We start from the raw sequence: 18749 nt of genomic DNA on the forward strand, positions 1-18749 counted from the left end.
TTTATGCCGAGATAAAAATATTTTTGCTTGTAAAAATTATATAATAAAATAATATTGTTGAAGATAATGCAAAACATGATTTGCAGAATATTGTACTGAATTGGATATGGTATATGGATGTCCGCAAAACTGGAGAATGTAAGTTCACATCCAGTTTGCAGCAGACTTCTCATCCTTAAAACTCTATCCCTATGTATATTCTTTTCAAAGACGCAGCTTGCTTATTTTACTTCGGTAGTATTCGGTAAGAATACTAGTCATACTAGTCTTAATAATACCCATAATACCCATACTAGTCTTGAGAAACTAGTAGTCAGTGTAGGCAATGATATACAACCCGGCCCCAAGGATAGGCGACGGACATAATGTGGGCGGGACTTACAGGAGACTGTATATCGTTAGTATGGGTAGCGGCGGAACTGTGCTGATACAAATACCTTATTCTACATAGTTAGCTTGACAGAATTACCGTAGACCGGTAGAATTGGTAGTCGGTACCCAAATGTTTACTTAACATTTGGAGAATGTGGGTAGAACAAATTTTCAATATTCGTTATTTGAGGCCTTTGAAACATTCATAATAATGTATCTGTAGCTGGATTTAAAATTTTATTCTAGCCAACACGAGCAAATACAAAATAAGATATATGCCAATAGAGCCGCGTAGGACTAGACTTATCGCAAATAGCCGATGTGAATACGAGAGATAGAGACAGGTTGTATAACGTGTGACATCATTTTGGGCAAATCTGGGCACGTTTTTGTGGCCTGAGCGTTTTTACGGTGGTCAGATTTTTTCGATTTTAATCTTTAAATATCTTGGCAATGAGATCGCGTAACACAACAAACAACGTATCAACTGATAGAGAAAAAATGTTTTCTTTTAAGATCAATTCAAATTTGATGCAACCACATCTTTAATTATTAATAATATAATAATTAATAATTGTATGTTGATAAAACGATTTTCGTTCTGATTGATAGATGATATTAATCGGTGGTATATTTATCAATCAGTGTTAAGTGAAAACACTATTATTGTATTATTTTTACCATTTTTCTTACAATTTCTCTTCAACAATAAATGTTAGGCACCATCTCCATAACTGCAGACGTAATCTTCAGAAAGTGTAGACGTAACCTCCAGCATTGAAGGCGAAACTTCTTGTAGTTGAATCCTTTTGTAGGCGTAATCTCTGTAATCCGTCGCAACGAGTCAAACAATCACGCATGTTATTTTACGCTAAAGGGTGTGTTGAAACCTGGATAGTTTGTAGAAAAAATATTTTTGCTCGGAAAGCAAAGGTAGGAAAGCTAGTGCTTGACAAATTAAAAAAGTCGAATTAACAATTATATTTTAATAAAACCTAGAAATAGTATCTTACTTAGAAAAAAGAAATGTAGGAAAAGTTATGCTCGATAATTTGGAAAACCAAATTAATTTTATTCGTTTTAGTCCGTGTCCAGGAGTCTTCACGTGTTTGTCTTAGCGCTCAGGACATGGCATTTCTTTTGTACCACGATTTACACCCTTTCAAAATTCTAGTCATTGGTTTCTTTATATATAATACAAAAGCGTTGGCCAAATGTTCAGCGACATTTATGTTGGCATTTAGAAAAATAATCCATATAGATGTAGCATATATGAGAAGACCATTATATTAGTCGCTACAAATACTTCTCATTTGTTATTACAAAGATATATAAATTCATAGCGTATTATTAATAACCATGTATTGTCATAAAGTATTGGCTATAGAGGAATTTTACAAATTATGCACAGTAGGGGAAGGTGGGGGAGGTTGAGCCACATTTTCTATTTTTTAAGTTAATTTTTAAACTATTGAAACTATTCTCACAAAAATTTGAGATTAATGTACCCCACAATGTTTAGCAGCAGTGCGTCAAAGAAAAAACCTGTAAAATAATGCTTTTGGTTTTTACAATGATTTTAGTAAAGGTCTTCCCCTGGCTCTACCTGCCCCACACTTGGGGCAGGTAGAGCCATTCAATAATTTGTTATGGGGCAGGTCGAGCCACTCATATAAATGTAACCAAACAGTTGCAAACTTTAAATGATCCTGGAGAAGAACCTTATGCTGTCAATACAACAAGGTTGCTTATTACTAACATATTATTTTGGTAAATATTTTTAAAATATTGATAAAAAACTATTGTTACAGAATTAAAATATAATTTGTGTTAGAACTAGACTAAAATATTGCTATGTAATCACTTAACAAATGTTTGTTCGGAACTTTGCAATCAGTCATTTATTGAACATTGAAGCAACTAATATCTACTGAAAACATAACCTTGCTCACTAGTCAACTGGTTCTACCAACTCTAATAGGATTACCCAAGTCCATAACAATATCCTCTTTTCCAATGTTCTCATCCATGTCCTGTTTTTCAGGGTAGATAAAAAAGGCCACACTACCACTAGCTTTACGCATAAAGTTTATTTTGTACAGGTTGTTTTCTACACCGATAATAGCTCGACATAGTAGGTTTGAGTTTTTCTCCGGGTGGCATATTTCACTAGTACATGACTGTTTATAGTTCGTGTTTCCTTTGTCAGTTGAGTAGCTATATCATGAACTAGCTCGTCATCCATGCTGTCACTGTCTGTATCTAACATCTTTTTTGCTAGTTCTTCTGATGTGGATTCATGCCTTTGTTCTGTGATCTCGCCTTTGATAGAATTTTGTTTCTTCCTAATTTTCTGTTTATCAGAACCCCTCCTCTAGTCTGATTTTTTTCTGAGGTGTCAGTCAGTATTGCAGAACTTGTCTTTTTTTCTTTTACATCTAGATCGATTTCCGAGTCCTGCGGTAGGCAGAGGCATAATATGTTGGTGTATGACTTTTCTCTTAGAAGCTGAAGCCTGAATAGGAGTGTACTCTTGAGCGGAAGTAGTTTGTAGCGTATCATTATTAGTAACAGTAGCAGAGTCTCATGAAGACACTCGGAAATATGAAAAAAGGTGGTATGTAATTTCCACCTGCACTTATTGCTCAGCACAAAGTAGAAAGTTCGCCACGCTCATGGGATGCAATGGCTCCAACCTGTTTTTTACCCTTAGAGCTAATCACTTCAGCAAGCACCTGGACAGTTGCAATGCCTACTTCATCTAGATTATATATCTCCCAATTGGCTTGGGGGCAGGTTGAGCCTGGCTCAACCTGCCCCCAAGCCAATTGGCTCAACCTGCCCCTTATGCTCATGTTGAATTCAAATGCCAAAATAAATAAATATCTTTGGAAGTCGTTGGTAATTTAAGAAGAAATTAACATAAACATGCTGCTTCTAAATATATGTTAATGAGAAGATTGTAAACAAAAATGGGAAAAAAATACAGTCGGTTGATTATGGTAGACGAGAATTACTTTTTAGGGTGTTTTCCACTATTTTAGAAATATTTCATTTACCATGCATCTGATGCAATTGCCAATGGTTTTGAAATGGCTGACATTGAGTGTTGACCTTCTGGAAAAGAACACAACTTTTAATGTGTAATGGTTTTCAAAAAAATCACTATGGCTCAACCTGTCCTCCGGCTCAACCTACCCCACTCTCCCCTATAAATTTAATAAGTGTCAAAATCATGTTTAAATGACATTTATGGTCACATTTTATGCTATGGCTTAGTCACTTGATGTTCACTGGTGGTAGCTGTTGCATACATTAGGCCTACGTGTTAGTCAGTAGCCACAGATAGCTACTACGTGAGTTGCAAATGTACTTGTGATATCAGCATACGCAACAAAAATCGGTAAATGTGAGATAGTTTATATTGTTATTGTAGTTAAAACGTACTTTACCCACTGCTTTGTATTTTTTGATTAATATTTTTATTAAAAACAATTGAAAACACAATTATTTTGTTTTGTTGTTTAGTTTTATAATTTCCGCAATGATGTTTATCATGATAGACAACCGCTCATAGTAAACTTACTTATTTCAGAGATTTGTATGTAAATTATGTAAAACACTTTGACAAGAGAGCTTTGCCAATCAGATTTCTGACAGTTTTTTATTTCAAACAATAACATGGCAGTCTTGAGAAAGGTAACTCTTACTGAAATCGCTGTCTGACCAGGCACACAAAAATAGTCGTAAAAATGTGTACGCACTTTGTACACATCAAATGCAATACATAGACAGAGATATTGTGATAAGCCAACAAATCAATAATCGTACAGCACAATACATCATGAAATGTATGTTAATGAGTGTCAATATTGTCTAATGTGTAGGAATTCTTGCTCATATGAAAACAACTATAAAAATTCCTACGACAAGTAGCAATAATTGTATTTTGCTACAAAATCTTTTGACAAAAATAATGTGAGACTATTGATGCCATTATGTACAAAGCACAAAGTTATTTTTTTAGCTCAACCAACAGCTAATTAAATACTTATAATGATAGCCATGTATCGTAAAACCTCTAATTTAATGTCACCTTAATTTGAACGCCATCTTTATTTAACCACAACTACAGAAGAAGAGTTGAAAAATGGATTGCTATCCTTTAATTGAACATCATCACTATTTGACGGCCACTTTGACATTATTTCAACTTTACGAACCTATAATAGACATTGGTCAGCTGAGAAGTGGCCACGAAATCATACTAATAATAATTCAGTTACATCGATAGCAAAAGATTATCTTGTTGTCTCTGTTCGTATCAAAGTCTGTTTTCTAAATACAAAGATTTTTTTGTTAAAACCTTGAAGGCACTGTCATAGAAATAATTAATGACTGTCTCATGTCAATGTCAATCTAAAAAACGTCCTGGCAATAACATCACCTCAAACAACAAACCAATCTCAAGTGATAGAAAAATCCCTATACTTTTTGACAAAAACGTTTTAAACTTTACACTAGAAGCATTTAATTTGAAACAAGCTATTTGTGCTTTTGATTTATATTATAGTTTGTATATGTACATGTATCTACTAATAAATAAGTAAATACATGGACTTGTGACAGTGCTCTGATAACTTGAACGCTCTAATAATTCGAACACTTTCGCTCGGTCCCGTGATGTTCGAGTTATCCATGTTTGACTGTATATTTGTAGCATTTGATAGATTATTATTCCATCTACTACATAAACGGCAATCGTTGTCTGTCTGCTTGTGTGTGTGTGTGCGTGCGTGCGTGTGTGTGTTTGATTGAGTGTCCACCTTATAGAGTACCGTACTTTTTGGACTATTATCCGCTACTAGGTATCTAGGGTGCATTAACGGGAATCTCTGGTTAGTACACGCCTCTATGCATAACCTATTCATCGTTTGCCGTTCTCCCACAAAAATGACGTAATAATTACAACTCTATGGCTTTCTTTTAGCTTCATGACACGCGATGCTTTTTTGTCTTCGACTTATTAGGGCTGAATCGTTTTTGAAAAAACGATATCGAAAATAGACTCTCTCGATATTAGAATTGAGCGATCAAATTTTATTAACTCTATGAAACACGATGCCGTTTTTGTGAACCTCTATTTCTGGCTTTTCTTAAGGTTCAATTGCTAAATCGTTGTTAAGGTCACTACTTTTCACGCGGGCAATTGCATTATCTCGAGTAGGAATAGCATCCAGATTCTCTCACCTTCGATCAGATAAAGACACTACAATATTTTATTTTTTGCATAACATATCGTTGTACCAGTATCGCCGTATTCAGAGTTTTGATGGATAGCTGTTGGTGGAACAGTAACTTTTTTATACACACACTTCTTAGCAAGAATTGTTATTATTAATTCAACATATTCACAAATTTTATTTTGTTTTCTCAGTTCGTATTAACTGTATCATTACCGAATCATCTCATATTGTAATCGTAGTAAAACAGACTCAATTTAGCTATCACTTGCTAATTATTTCAATGTTACATCTAAACCTTTTATCGTCGTCTTATTCTTAAAATTTATTTGACCCGCACGAAACATTTTTCTCATGATATGAAGTTTGAAAGCTACAGTTGTTTGACAAAGTTTGATAAACTTTACAGTTGTTTTTATTTTATCTTTTTTTCAACTACACAAAACACTTCTTTCATGATATGTAGTTTGAAAGTTAGAATGGCAAATGTTGTTATATGTTAAATCAATTTTCTGTGCAAAGATTTGTTTACTACTCGAGCAAAGCCGGGTAGCGCAGCTAGGCTTGGGGCCGTGGCGTCTTTCGGGGATTCGCGGGAGACCTTTTTCGCCCTGAGTACAGCGAGAGTTGGCGAGTGCGAGGCGATTGATTGCAAAGCGATTGAATGCTAGACGATTGGTTGCGAGACGATTGGTTGCAAGTTCAAGGTGATTGATTGCAAGGCTAGTGCGAGGTGATTGATTGCAAGCCGAGTGCGAGGCGATTGAGTGTGAGGCGATTGAGTGCTAGGCGATTGATTGCGAGGCGAGTGGGAGGTGATTTCAAGGCGAGTGCGAGGCGATTGAGTGCGACGTGATTGATTGCGAGGCGAGTGGAAGGTGATTACAAGGCGAGTGCGAGGCGATTGATTGTGAGGCAATTAATTGCGAGGTGATTGATTGCAAGGCAAGTGCAAGGCGATTGATTGCAAGGCGAGTGCGAGGCGATTGATTGCGAGGCGATTGATTGCGAGGCGATTGATTGCGAGGCGATTGATTGCGAGGCGATTGATTGCGAGGTGATTGATTGCGAGGCGATTGATTGCGAGGCGATTGATTGCGAGGCGATTGATTGCGAGGCGATTGATTGTGAGGAGAGTGCAAGGCGATTGATTGCGAGGCGATTGATTGCAAGGCGATTGATTGCGAGGCGATTGATTGCGAGGCGATTGATTGTGAGGAGAGTGCAAGGCGATTGATTGCGAGGCGGGTGCAAGGTGATTGATTGCGAGTGCGAGGCAATTGAGTGCGAGGCGATTGAGTGCTAGGCGATTGATTGCTAGGCGATTGATTGCGAGGCGAGTGGGAGGTGATTGCAAGGCGAGTGCGAGGCGATTGATTGCAAGGCGATTGATTGCAAGAGCGAAGCGATTAATTGCGAGACCAGTGCAAGAACGCGATTGTCAACTGCTCGGCGGGTAAAGACTGGTCCGCCGAGGCGGGGGCTCAGCAGCAGAAACGCACGATCGTCAACTGCAAATATAGAGGGGGGTGAACGGATGCATGAATCTAGAGACATGAATCTAGAATATTTACTAGGTTTTACACACATCTAGCTGTAAGAAACATTGCAGATTTCCATTGTTCTCCCCAACATTGACATGTATATGTGCATGCATTCTCTGATCAGGATAACAGTTTCAGTAGACTGCATATTTGGAGTTGTTTTACAGTATGAAAGACAACTCTCAATGAACCTTATGCTGCATGTGAATCTGTTCCTGTAGACGAGTAATGCAGCTATAGTAACCTATAAATTTGCAGATTTGTAGCATATTATCTGTTAGCATCCATACAGTTATCTTAACTCGGTTTACAATGGGTCAATGCTCGTAACTCTTCTACTATTGCACATAAAAAGCAAGTTTTGGCTACAAGCTGTAACAAACATGTCAATGAGTGCAATGGGCTTTTATGCAACATCATTAGATGTATTGGTAGAACAAAAACATGCCTTCGAATTTAGAAGAAATGAAAAATGAAAGCTAAAACAAATTACTAAGCAGGTCACAGGCTATAATATAATTGCAGGTTAATTCCAAGCACTAGATATCAGTGGGTAGAAATATTTCTCAGTTTCCCATGCAATTTTATTTAGGCATCTTCGAAAAGTTGGAGGTGAGTTAGGAAATTTATTGCATACAGAAGGATTAATGTCTCACCGTATGGAGAAGAATGCAATATGTAGGCAACGCTCACCTCGCCCGTAAAAGAATATAATTTGTTTTTCAAAAATTCTGATGAATTATTGCAAACATACAACGTCAACCTCTATTTGAACGCCACCTCTATTTGATTGCCATGATAGGGGAAGGGTTGCAAAATATTGCATAATGGCATTCAAATATAAGTCTTGTGGTACCTACATGTGTACCTAAATGGAAAGTCCACTAGATTAAGTCTGACCAATTATCTTCATCCTCAAATCAATCTAAAGTAGGCGCTCCTACAATGTAAATTAATTCGTTCTAGGAACGTTTAAATTGTTGGGATTTTATGTTGTAAGCACAGTAAAATTCATGTAAAATGCGTAATCCGTTCCAAGATTTTTCCACACTTGCCCTTTTGGCATACAAAAAACTTGACCCTTTTTTTTAATTTGTTGGCTGTACCGTAACTGCAGCAATAGTAGTTTGCATTGACAACTTGTCTCCCTTTTATAATCAATCTCACTGGTTTTATAGACCATGATTATTGAAGTAGTTTTACAATAAGTCGATGGAGAGCACACATATTCGACGTTTGTTTACAACGATTCGCCAATTTTCTCTAAACAGCGAAGTTTACTCTGCAAAATAAAGCTAATAAAAAATGTTTTATATGTCCACAAAAAGCAAAGCAAACCAAAATAGTTCAAAAAAAGTGATCGTTCTTGCTCGTCGTTTATCTGTATCCAGAAGTCAAGGTTATAGGATAAACGAGAACTTTCGACGATACTCCAATGCGTGACAATCGGATTGGGGGACCGACAATGTAACACTTGCACCAATTGATCGCCTTTGTATTTATGAACATTTGTATTTGCATTATGTATGTATTTGCGCAGCTATCATACTCACTGTTTTGGCGACATATCCGACAATCTATCACGATGAACTAGATTGTTGCGAAAGTTATATATATAATAAAAATAACGTTACACACTCGTCGATTTTTCTTTTGCAAGTGCGGCGAGATAAATTAACGGTCAAATCAAATTTGAAAACTCATTCGGCTTGACACTTTGCGTTATCTGAAAGATTTTACATAGTAGGGAGCAAAAACTTCCCCTAAATTATTTACGTTATTTGGAATTTACGTTATAGAAGGTATACGTTATAGGAGGTATATGTTATAGGCGTGTCTACTGGATTTATCATGACTGTCTTTTGTAATTATATATGGATGTTTGCTGTCGTCTTGCTGAATACAAGTTAAATTGTTATCTCTTTATTTACAAGTGGGTGTCATTCATAAAAATAGTTTCCCAATATCACTGCGTGGTAGGAAAATTGATTTTAACCTCATCTGGTTTTATACTGTTTTTGTTTAGATAAACTCATCTCTCTATTTATCGTCTGTCATGAAAGCTTTGCTAGTAAAGGCGGAACCAGAAACATATGGTCCGAGTAACAGTCTGTATCCAACCGGTAAGTAGAGAGTTACCAAGCCATGTATATGATTATTGTCTTTATGATTTTTACATTGGGTAATCATCCTTTTATACCCATTTCCTTTTCATTCGAGTAATCTATAATTCCCTTTGCCCATTTCATGTTCATCGATGTTTTCTGTAGCCATGCTTACTTGTCCTCCCATTTGTAATTTTTCACTTTTTTATATGTCATAATGTCTATGATATTGCCATTTATTGTTATTATTGTTTCCGGTATACCGTATTTACTATAACTATGTCCCTTATTATAGTCTTGTTTGTTATAACTATTTCTGTTATAACCATGTGTGTATCATAGCTACAAACTTTATCACGATGCTTTAACCAGCCAGTTTAAAGCAAACATTGTTTTTGTAGCCCTTCTGGCTAGTCTAACTCTACAACTCTGTTTGTAGATAGTAAATGATCATTACTTTACATTTTAGATTTTGAGGTAAAGTTCGAACCTGGTGATTCATCAGTGAACACAGACAGCCATCAAGGTAACTGCATTGCCAAGATTTTTTTATTATATTATTAGAAAAACTTATTATCCATACAAAAAGCTCTTAATTATCATTCCCTTTAGATGAACTCTCATATTTATTGCAGGAACTGCAGAAGTGAAAATAGAACCAGGATCTGTAGGTGGAGGTGATAATCTCTACCCAACTGGTAAGTTTAAGATTTATTAAATAATAGTGATAACTGCAGTTGATTATCTGTGATATCAGGTTCCTCCCAGTTCAATGAATATGATAATTACCTTTGTCTAGACTATTTAAAATCTTGGAAAGTTAACTCTGAAGAAGTGGGTATCGGCTGTATTAAGAAAGAATTGTGAAATTTTATTTTATTGGCTAAACACAATTTCATGAGAGCTGATGGAGTATGAGTCATTTGTAATAAAGGTTTTACCTTTGACTGCAGGCAACACACTGAGTTTTTAGTCACATACAATTTCTATTGTAAATTTGTTTAGGATAATGTGTATACATAAGATTTATCAATATATCAATGTTTATCTTAGTTATTTATATTGTAGATATTGAACTTAATCCAGAACCAGAGAGTGGTTCAGTCAGCATACACAGTGATGAAGGTAACTATGGCAGTAGTATAATGCATGTGATATCAGGTCCTTCAACGGGATGTTAAACAGTTATGTAGTCAAATTCGTATTTGTCTTTTGCCGTCACATTTCTCTTAAGTTAGTCCCGACATGTTTTTTTCTACCCAACTGGTTAGTTAAAGTTTCCTCAAATAATAGTCATAACTGCTGTTGATTATCTCTGATGTCAGATGCCTTCGAGTTGAATATGATTCATGTAGTAACTTTCATTTGATGTTTCACAAACTGGTTTGTTATTAAAGGTTAAGTATTTATTACAAAGTTGTGGTCAAGCTCAATGAAGATATTTTGAAATTTATTTGTGGATTTCGTTGGTTGCACATAGACTCATTAGAGCTGGTTTCCCTACGTTTGAACATTTGAACATTTTGTAATAGCCAGTTTTTACATGAAAACTAATAGAAAGCGTTAAGCTTCTATTTACACTTTATTGAGTAATTCCCTTGCTTATCATGGACCTGTCATTCTCACAAATGTCCTTTTTAACATGATTGTTGGAAGGCGGTGAATTTTTTTAATTAGTCTTATTTTTAGCATAAAAGACGAGCTGATAGCTAAAATTAGAAGGTAACTAGATGCTTAAAATAACAAAATTGTATCTTTCCCTTTTTCACATGATCAAATTTGCCAGTCTGCTGCAAGTTGTTCAGCTCTGTCAGGCTGTATCCAATTCAATTTTATCGAAACATTTTTGAACTTAATTTTTTGTATGTTTAAATTCCTTTATTGGAAGCTATAGCAGTTTTTAAATTAAAATTTTTTAGTATACACTCATAAACCTCCTAGGTTTACCTAAGTAATAATATGTAAAAGCTGCTAGCAAATTCATTCTTGACAAAAGTCTTTAAAGATGTGTTTGCGTCAAATTTTAGTTGATTTCAACAGAACGGATTGATTTTCTTCTATCAGTTGATCTGTTGTCTTAGGCGATCTCATTGTCAAGATATTTGTCAATAAGAATAAAATCGACGTGATGTATATACAGTCATACATCAACTTACGAGCTTAATGCGTTCCGGGACTGAGCTCCGATGTCAATTCATTCACATGTTAGTGCAGTTTATTTATATGTAGAACAATTATATATATAGTGATTAGTTTCCATACTCTGAAAAACACAAACAAAAACACTTAAAACCACACATGCACACAACAACACACGCACACTACTTTTAATTCACATAATTCTGCACTAAAAAATTTGCATAAAAAACATGATGCAAATGTATAACCTGAGCAGTTGGAAAATACAGAGTGATGCTGTTCTCATAAAACACCTCCGACATACTTGGCCACTGACTCGCGTGCTCGTATCTCAAACATGGCTCGTATGTTAGTGCTAAAGCGTGCTTAAAAGATGGCTCGCATCTCCAGTTTCTCATATGTTGGGGCATTCGTAAGTTGAAGTATGACTGTAGTGACACAGTCTGTTTCTATCTCTCGTATTCACACTGGCTTTTGCGGTAAAATTCTAGCCGTACGCGGCTCTGTTGGCATGTATTTTCTTTTGTATTTGCTCATGGTTGCTAGGATAGCAGATACATTATTGTAAACGTCTCAAGTGCTTAAAATAAGGGAAATACAAACTTGTCATATTAGTTTCCTCTAAATTCTGTCTAAACATTTGAATACTGACTACAATTCTGCCAGTCTACAGTAAGTAGGTCATCGAGTTAACTATTTCATCGCGGATTTTGTATCAGCGAAATTCTCAGTTGCTACCCTTACCGGAAACTAGTTACTAGATGAAATAAGCAAGCCGCATCTTTGAAAAGAATATGTTCGAATATATGACGAAACCAGCTGCATCCCTAAAGAAAGTCATGTATAAACAACAGATCTAGTCATTATTAGTATCAATTCGTAGAAAAAAATGTACTGGTCACAATTGATTATTTGATTCAAGTACAAAACAAATAGTTTTATGAGTTGGCCGAACTAGTGAACGCAAAATGTCAATTTCTTTGAAATCAATCAACCTAGTGATTATGGCAAAAGTTAATAAAACCATTCTTGCACATGGTTGGCGGTTTGTGGACCCACCAGTTTTCACTTAGTAACGTGAGCATAAAATCTTTTGAGCTTTCATTACTTTGTTCAATGGAAATAAGTCGAGCTTAGCAAAAGTACCTGTCAATACAGCTCTGATTACACTTCATAAATCCATTTATCAGACAAGATTTCAGCAAAGATGGCAACAGGGCTATAATGTATTCAATATGTTTTGCAAGTCATGTTTTGCATTTGCTTCAGCAATATTATTTAATTTTTACAAGCCAAAACATTTTCATTTTTGCAGAAAGTTTTTATTAAAAATATCCATTTGAGTCATGGCCACTCACAGTTTCAGCTCATATAATAAGATAAATTAATCTACTGCAACAAACTCAAACAAAGCATATCATGGTTTGTGTAGCACACATTCGTGTCTCTCTTTCCCATTTATTGCAGTTTCCAGACTGACACAGCTGCTCTGCTGGTGGCACCACATAAACATCCTGTTATCGATGAAACAAGTGTAATAATTATGTCATTTATAGATATTTTGCTCTAACACGTATCTACTAAAATCTTTCGAATTGCGAGTGTAAATAGTAAGAAGTGAACTTAAATTTAATTTACTAGTTAAAACTGCCAAAGAAATTTTGAAGCAAGTATTATAGCTAGGTGAAATGATAAAAAAGTTATGAAATGATGATTGGTGATAGCAAAAAAGTTAAATGTATTCATGAGTAATAAAATTCTTACCTTTAGTATATTAACACTTGTTCATCAGTCTTAGCCATTATATTGCTAGATGCTATAGATTAATTAAGAAGCCGTCAATTTAACAATCAACATCGTTTATTTTGTAAGAGAAACTCACTGTGCATCCGTATCATGCACAAACAAGGAAATATAATCCGAATGTAAACGAAACAGTAAATCTATAGGAAACTCAAAGTTGAAGTTGAATTTTTTTCCATTCTCACATGTTCCTCTGTAGCATAACGCTGCTGATGCCTGTCAGCTCTAACAATAAGCTGTCTGCCCCAAAGTTTAACTACCTGATGCTTAGAAGACTTTGAGTCACCTTCACAGGAATTGGAAGCATTATTACCATTCTGTTGTTCGTCAATAAAAGGTGTTGATGCAGTAATTCAGTAAATTAATGATGTCAATTATTTCAGTAAACATTGATGTCAATGCGCTACTAGTTAGTGAGTAAAGTCCCTAACCTCCATATCACAGCAAACGTGTTTTACTAGCGATAACATTTGTTATGCCCTGTATAGAAATTTGGTGTTGATGATTGATTACAGAAAAGGTTTTATATTTATTGCTCGTGAACTCTTTTTCATATCCGTTCACCGTTTTGGGTAAAATATTAAACATATATATATTTGATATTTTACCCAAATTAAACATTTATGAAAAGAGCACTTCAAAAATCTTTTGTAGTTACTTTATGAGTTCGAATGAGACTTGTGTGACATGAAAATATTTGTGTGCGGTACTGCAGTTTCTGTGTGCCACAAAACTGTTGAAATGTTTTTGCAGTAGCAATGCTATAGCTTTCCTTTTCCGAAATGAAAATGAAAGTTTGTCATCTTTATTACGCCGCTGCTCTAAGGTAGAAGTCGTCGTTTTCTTGTCGGTTTCAAAAGGAATATTACATTTCATAAGTAAGATTTTTTGCATTTCAGGTGAATATTGTGGACCAAAGTCATTACAAAGAGACCAAAATGTTCTACCGATAAGATCATTATCTACGACCACTGTAAAGACAAAGAGAAAGATTCCCACTAATAAGACATCATTTCAATGTAAGATGTGTAGTAGTAGGTTTTCTTATCCCAGTCATCTAACAATTCACATGAGGATTCACACTGGTGAAAAACCATTTCAATGTGAGATATGCAGTACTTGCTTTACTCGTCGCAGTCATCTAACACAGCACATGAGTACTCACACTGGAGAGAAGCCATTTCAGTGTAAGGTGTGTGCTAGTAGGTTTGCTTCTCGTGGGAATCTAACAATACACATGAGGACTCATACCGGAGAAAAACCATTCCAATGTGAGATATGCAGTACTTGCTTTACTAGTCGGGCTCAACTAACAAGTCATACTAGGACTCACACAGGAGAGAAACCGTTTCAATGCAGGATTTGTGGTAGCCGCTTCAAGCAATACTCTAGCCTAACAAGACACATGAAGACTCACACTGGAAAAAAGCCATATCAATGTAAGATGTGTAGTAGTAGGTTTACCCGTCGCAGTTCTTTAATTCCACACATGAGGACTCATACTGGAGAAAAACCATTTCAATGTGAGATGTGCAGTGCTTGCTTTACACTCCGCTGTCATCTAACAAGACACATGATGTCTCATACTGGAGAAAAGCCATATCAGTGTAAGATATGCATTAGTAGGTTTTCTCGTCGTGATGATCTAACTGTACACATGAGGACTCATACTGGAGAGAAGCCATTTCAATGCAAGATTTGTGATAGCCGCTTTGCCTACCGCCATTGCCTAACACGACACATGATGACTCATACTGGAGAAGAGCGATTTCGGTGTAAGATGTGTGTTCTTTGGTTTACTCGGCAAAGTGATCTAGCTATGCACATAAGGACTCACACTCGCGAAAAACCATTCCAATGTGAGATATGCAGTTTTTGCTTTACTAGTCGCAGTCATCTAACAAGACACATGAAGACTCACACTGGAGAGAAGCCATTTCAGTGTGAGATGTGTGTTAGCAGGTTTACTCGTCGAAGTGATCTAACTGTACACATGAGGATTCATACTGGAGAGAAGCCATTCCAATGTGAGATATGCAGTACTTCCTTTACTCGTCGAAGTTCTCTAACAAATCACATGTGGACTCACACTGGCAAGAAGCCTTTTTAGGCTTAAGATGCGCAGTAGTAGGTTTACTCGTCGTAGTGACCTAACTTTACACATGAGTACTCATACTAAAGAAAAATCATTCCAATGTGAAATATGCAAAACTTGGTTTACTCGTCAAATTTATCTTACAAATCACATGAGGACTCACACTGGCGAGAAGGCATTTTGGGCTCAAGATGCGCAGTAGTAGGTTTACTCGTCGTAGTGATATAACTATGTACAACAGGATTCATACTAAAGAAAAACCATTCCGATGTGAGATATGCAGTACTTGTTTTACTCGTAGCAGTCATCTAATAAGACAGATAGGACCCATACTGGAAAAAAGCCGATTCAGTGTAAGATATGTGTTAGTAGATTACCTCATCTTAGTGATATAACTATACATACGAGGACGCATGCTGGAAAAAACCCAGTCTGGCGTAAGATATAAGTAGTAGGTTCACATGTGGTACTAATCTAACATGACACTTGGTGACACATACTGAAGGGAACTATTTTGATGCAATGTGTGCAGTAGTAGCGTTGCTCAACGCTGCCATTCAGCCAGATACACACATGATGACTCATATTCTAGAGGGACAATTTTATTTTAGGACACAGAATGTACATGTATGTATGTAATTGAATGCACACGTCTACTCTATTTATATATTCTACATAAGTATCATCATCTAATTTCGCTTTGCAAAAGTTGTTTTGTAAATTGTCTTTTTGTTGTGTGATTGCATATTGACTGATGATTAAATAGTCATTATCAAATATATACATATATAGTGACTATTAAGTCTTTTTAAACTGAGTTGTTCAATAATTGACAAGCTTTGGTTAAGTCTGGTTGTACCAAATTGAGGCGATTCTTTGGGCGATTCTCTCAACCAAAGCTTCCGAAGTCGGAAACATCGGTTCGATTACTACTGTAATTAGAACAGAATTTATGGAAATTATTTTGTTCACTGTCATGTTCTCTAGTTATATCCTTAGCAAGGTGTGTTCCTCATAGCCATGTTTTCTATAGCCAGGATATCTATATCCATGTTCTCTATAGCGATGTCCTCTATATCCGTTTTCCGTATAGAAATATATTTATACAACCACACAACCAAGTTTTCTATACACAAATCCTTATAACCATATTTTCCATAATCATCTAGGTTATGGAAATGGTTAACCATCATATAACTGAATTGAATAGTTATGGAAATGGTTAACCATCATATAACTAGGTACTTCATCGCTAATATCTCTACACTCAGTTGCTTCATAACCAGTCTCTATAACCATGGGTTTTGTATTATCATTAGCAATCATCTCTGCAGTGGCGCATCCACACTGTAAATCATAATGTGGCATATTTGTAACACCTAAGGGAATATATTATACTGTCACTAAATGTCTCACATTGGCCTCAATGGTGGCATGTATGTTCCCAATGTGGCATATCATTGTCCAATGTGGCATATCATTGTCCAATGTGGCATATCATTGTCCAATGAAAACAGTTATTAATACCAGATGTCGAATAACAAAGTTGCAATATCAAAGGTCATAGGTAGTTTAGCGAGTATGTAAACCATATTTCATAACAATTTCACTAGCCTGTGTAACCACACACTGATGCCATGATGTAGGATGCTCAAATAAACGCCCCCGCAAACGGTGATCGCCACATATTATCAAATAGACTGACACCATGGATTAAATACATGCTTTACAGGAAGGGGTTTATGAACACTCCAAACAATTTCAAGTGAGGTCAACTGCAGTAAAACTAACTGCAGGCTACTGGATAGAAATGGTTGCCATGGAGAACTAAGCTGAAACAAATATAGTAATTTGAATATACTCTATGGTTTATTCTTTTGGTATATACAAAATAAAATAATGATAGATCTTTTCCAAAATTAATCAAAACAGTGGTAAAATTTGACCTACAATTAAACTTTGATAAAAATAACAACAAGAGTTCAGCTTTCTAACCCAATCACAAATCAAACTTATACATAATTGATTAAATAGCCACCAAAGATTATCCAGCTTATAATGTCATGTCAGAACAAAGAATAATGATCAATAATGACTAGTTGACTTGATCAGGCTGAAGATATACTTACGAACCGAGACAAAAAACAAGAAAACATGGTATTTATAATAATATGATTTGATTAAAATTATTAACTCTTCTCTTCAATTTACATGCTCGTTTTACTTAGTGTTGCCATATGTGATTTGATAATATGTGAAAGTTTCCAATTATTAGAACAGTACTGACTGATTGACTCGAAAACCTATACTGCCTATGAAGCATATCTAGTTTACTGTTAGCTAAACGTTGTAGATATCTAAGAAATTGCAAGCCTTTTTGTTGTTAGGTATGGCACCATGCATACCAAAGAAGAATGCGAGAAGATAGAAGTAGACTTCTGAAGTATTTACATATTCCAAGTGTAGTACATGGTGCTACATTAACTGGGCAGCTATGAGTTCACTGTATGAGGTGTATTTACTAAGCTGCTGCTTGTTCACATATATAGCACATTCATCTACAACAATGGTGAGAGATGGTCCGAATTTCTAGAAAATAAAATAGTTGGCTATGTATTTCATATGCGTGAGTGCAGTTGATTCAAAGTCACACGCTTGAACAGGCCCAAACTTATCTCAGGACAAGTGGGGGCCTGTCCAAGCTAATTAATCACTAGGTAATGGTTACTTGGTTATCCTATGGTATTCAAATCACCACCAAAGACCGTAAAATCATCGCTAATCAGAGATGTTTATTGGTATACCTTGCAAAATATGCCAAATGGTACAATCAGCCTACCGGTACAGTGCAGAGCAATTTAGAAGCAGTGTGAAGCTGGACAGTCCAAGGGGGCAATTTCAAGTCAATTTTAATAGACTAGGATGTTTTCAGAATTGTTCAGGGTTTTATACTAGATTTGAGTCAACTTACCTCCTTGTTGGTAAGGGAGTAGAATCTGTGAGGTTTTATTCTCAGAGCCAGAGGCAGGTATAAGAAAGCCTTCAATACTTCTTCCTCGAAAAAAGAGTATAGTTTATCACATCAGGCATGTGAAAATTTGCGTCGGTGTTAGAGCTTTTAGATTATGGTATATATATGGACTATGTTCACCGATATTTTGATTGAATTTAGTATGGCCTATTCCATAGCCAAACAATTGATGCTGTGAATACCAGAAAGCTTTAAGAAACAAAAATTGTGAGGGTATTTCAGGGTTTGGGTATTGTGTGGGACAAAAGGTTTTTGTTTTGCTGTGACACAACTAAAATCATGCAGATGAAACCTCTAATATGTTGTTTTGACACCAACAGTGGTTCAATCAAAAGCCTTTGGTCGCTATAACTCGATGCAATACATAGTATAACACAACTACATAATATGATTTGGTGGTAAGTTTTGAAGGAAGCT

At 35.8% G+C, this 18749-nt stretch overlaps 1 protein-coding gene across 4 annotated transcripts in view; it reads left to right on the top strand.

Moving 5' to 3' along the window:
- Window positions 1-16406, top strand: part of LOC137386786 (zinc finger protein 26-like) — a 52099-nt gene extending 35693 nt beyond the window's left edge. For 3 of the 4 annotated variants that reach the window (XM_068072932.1, XM_068072931.1, XM_068072934.1), the window contains 2 exons: window positions 10333-10389; window positions 14106-16406. In XM_068072932.1, the coding sequence (XP_067929033.1) occupies window positions 14231-15316 (1086 nt within the window). In that variant the 5' untranslated portion in view covers window positions 10333-10389; window positions 14106-14230 and the 3' untranslated portion in view covers window positions 15317-16406. Of the gene's footprint in view, window positions 1-9924; window positions 9963-10332; window positions 10390-14105 lie in introns of those variants that run through there. The other variant, XM_068072933.1, reaches the window with a different exon arrangement.
- Window positions 16407-18749: the final 2343 nt, after the last annotated feature.

This window comes from Watersipora subatra, chromosome 2, assembly GCF_963576615.1.
Source record: "Watersipora subatra chromosome 2, tzWatSuba1.1, whole genome shotgun sequence".
Classification (NCBI taxonomy): domain Eukaryota; kingdom Metazoa; phylum Bryozoa; class Gymnolaemata; order Cheilostomatida; family Watersiporidae; genus Watersipora; species Watersipora subatra.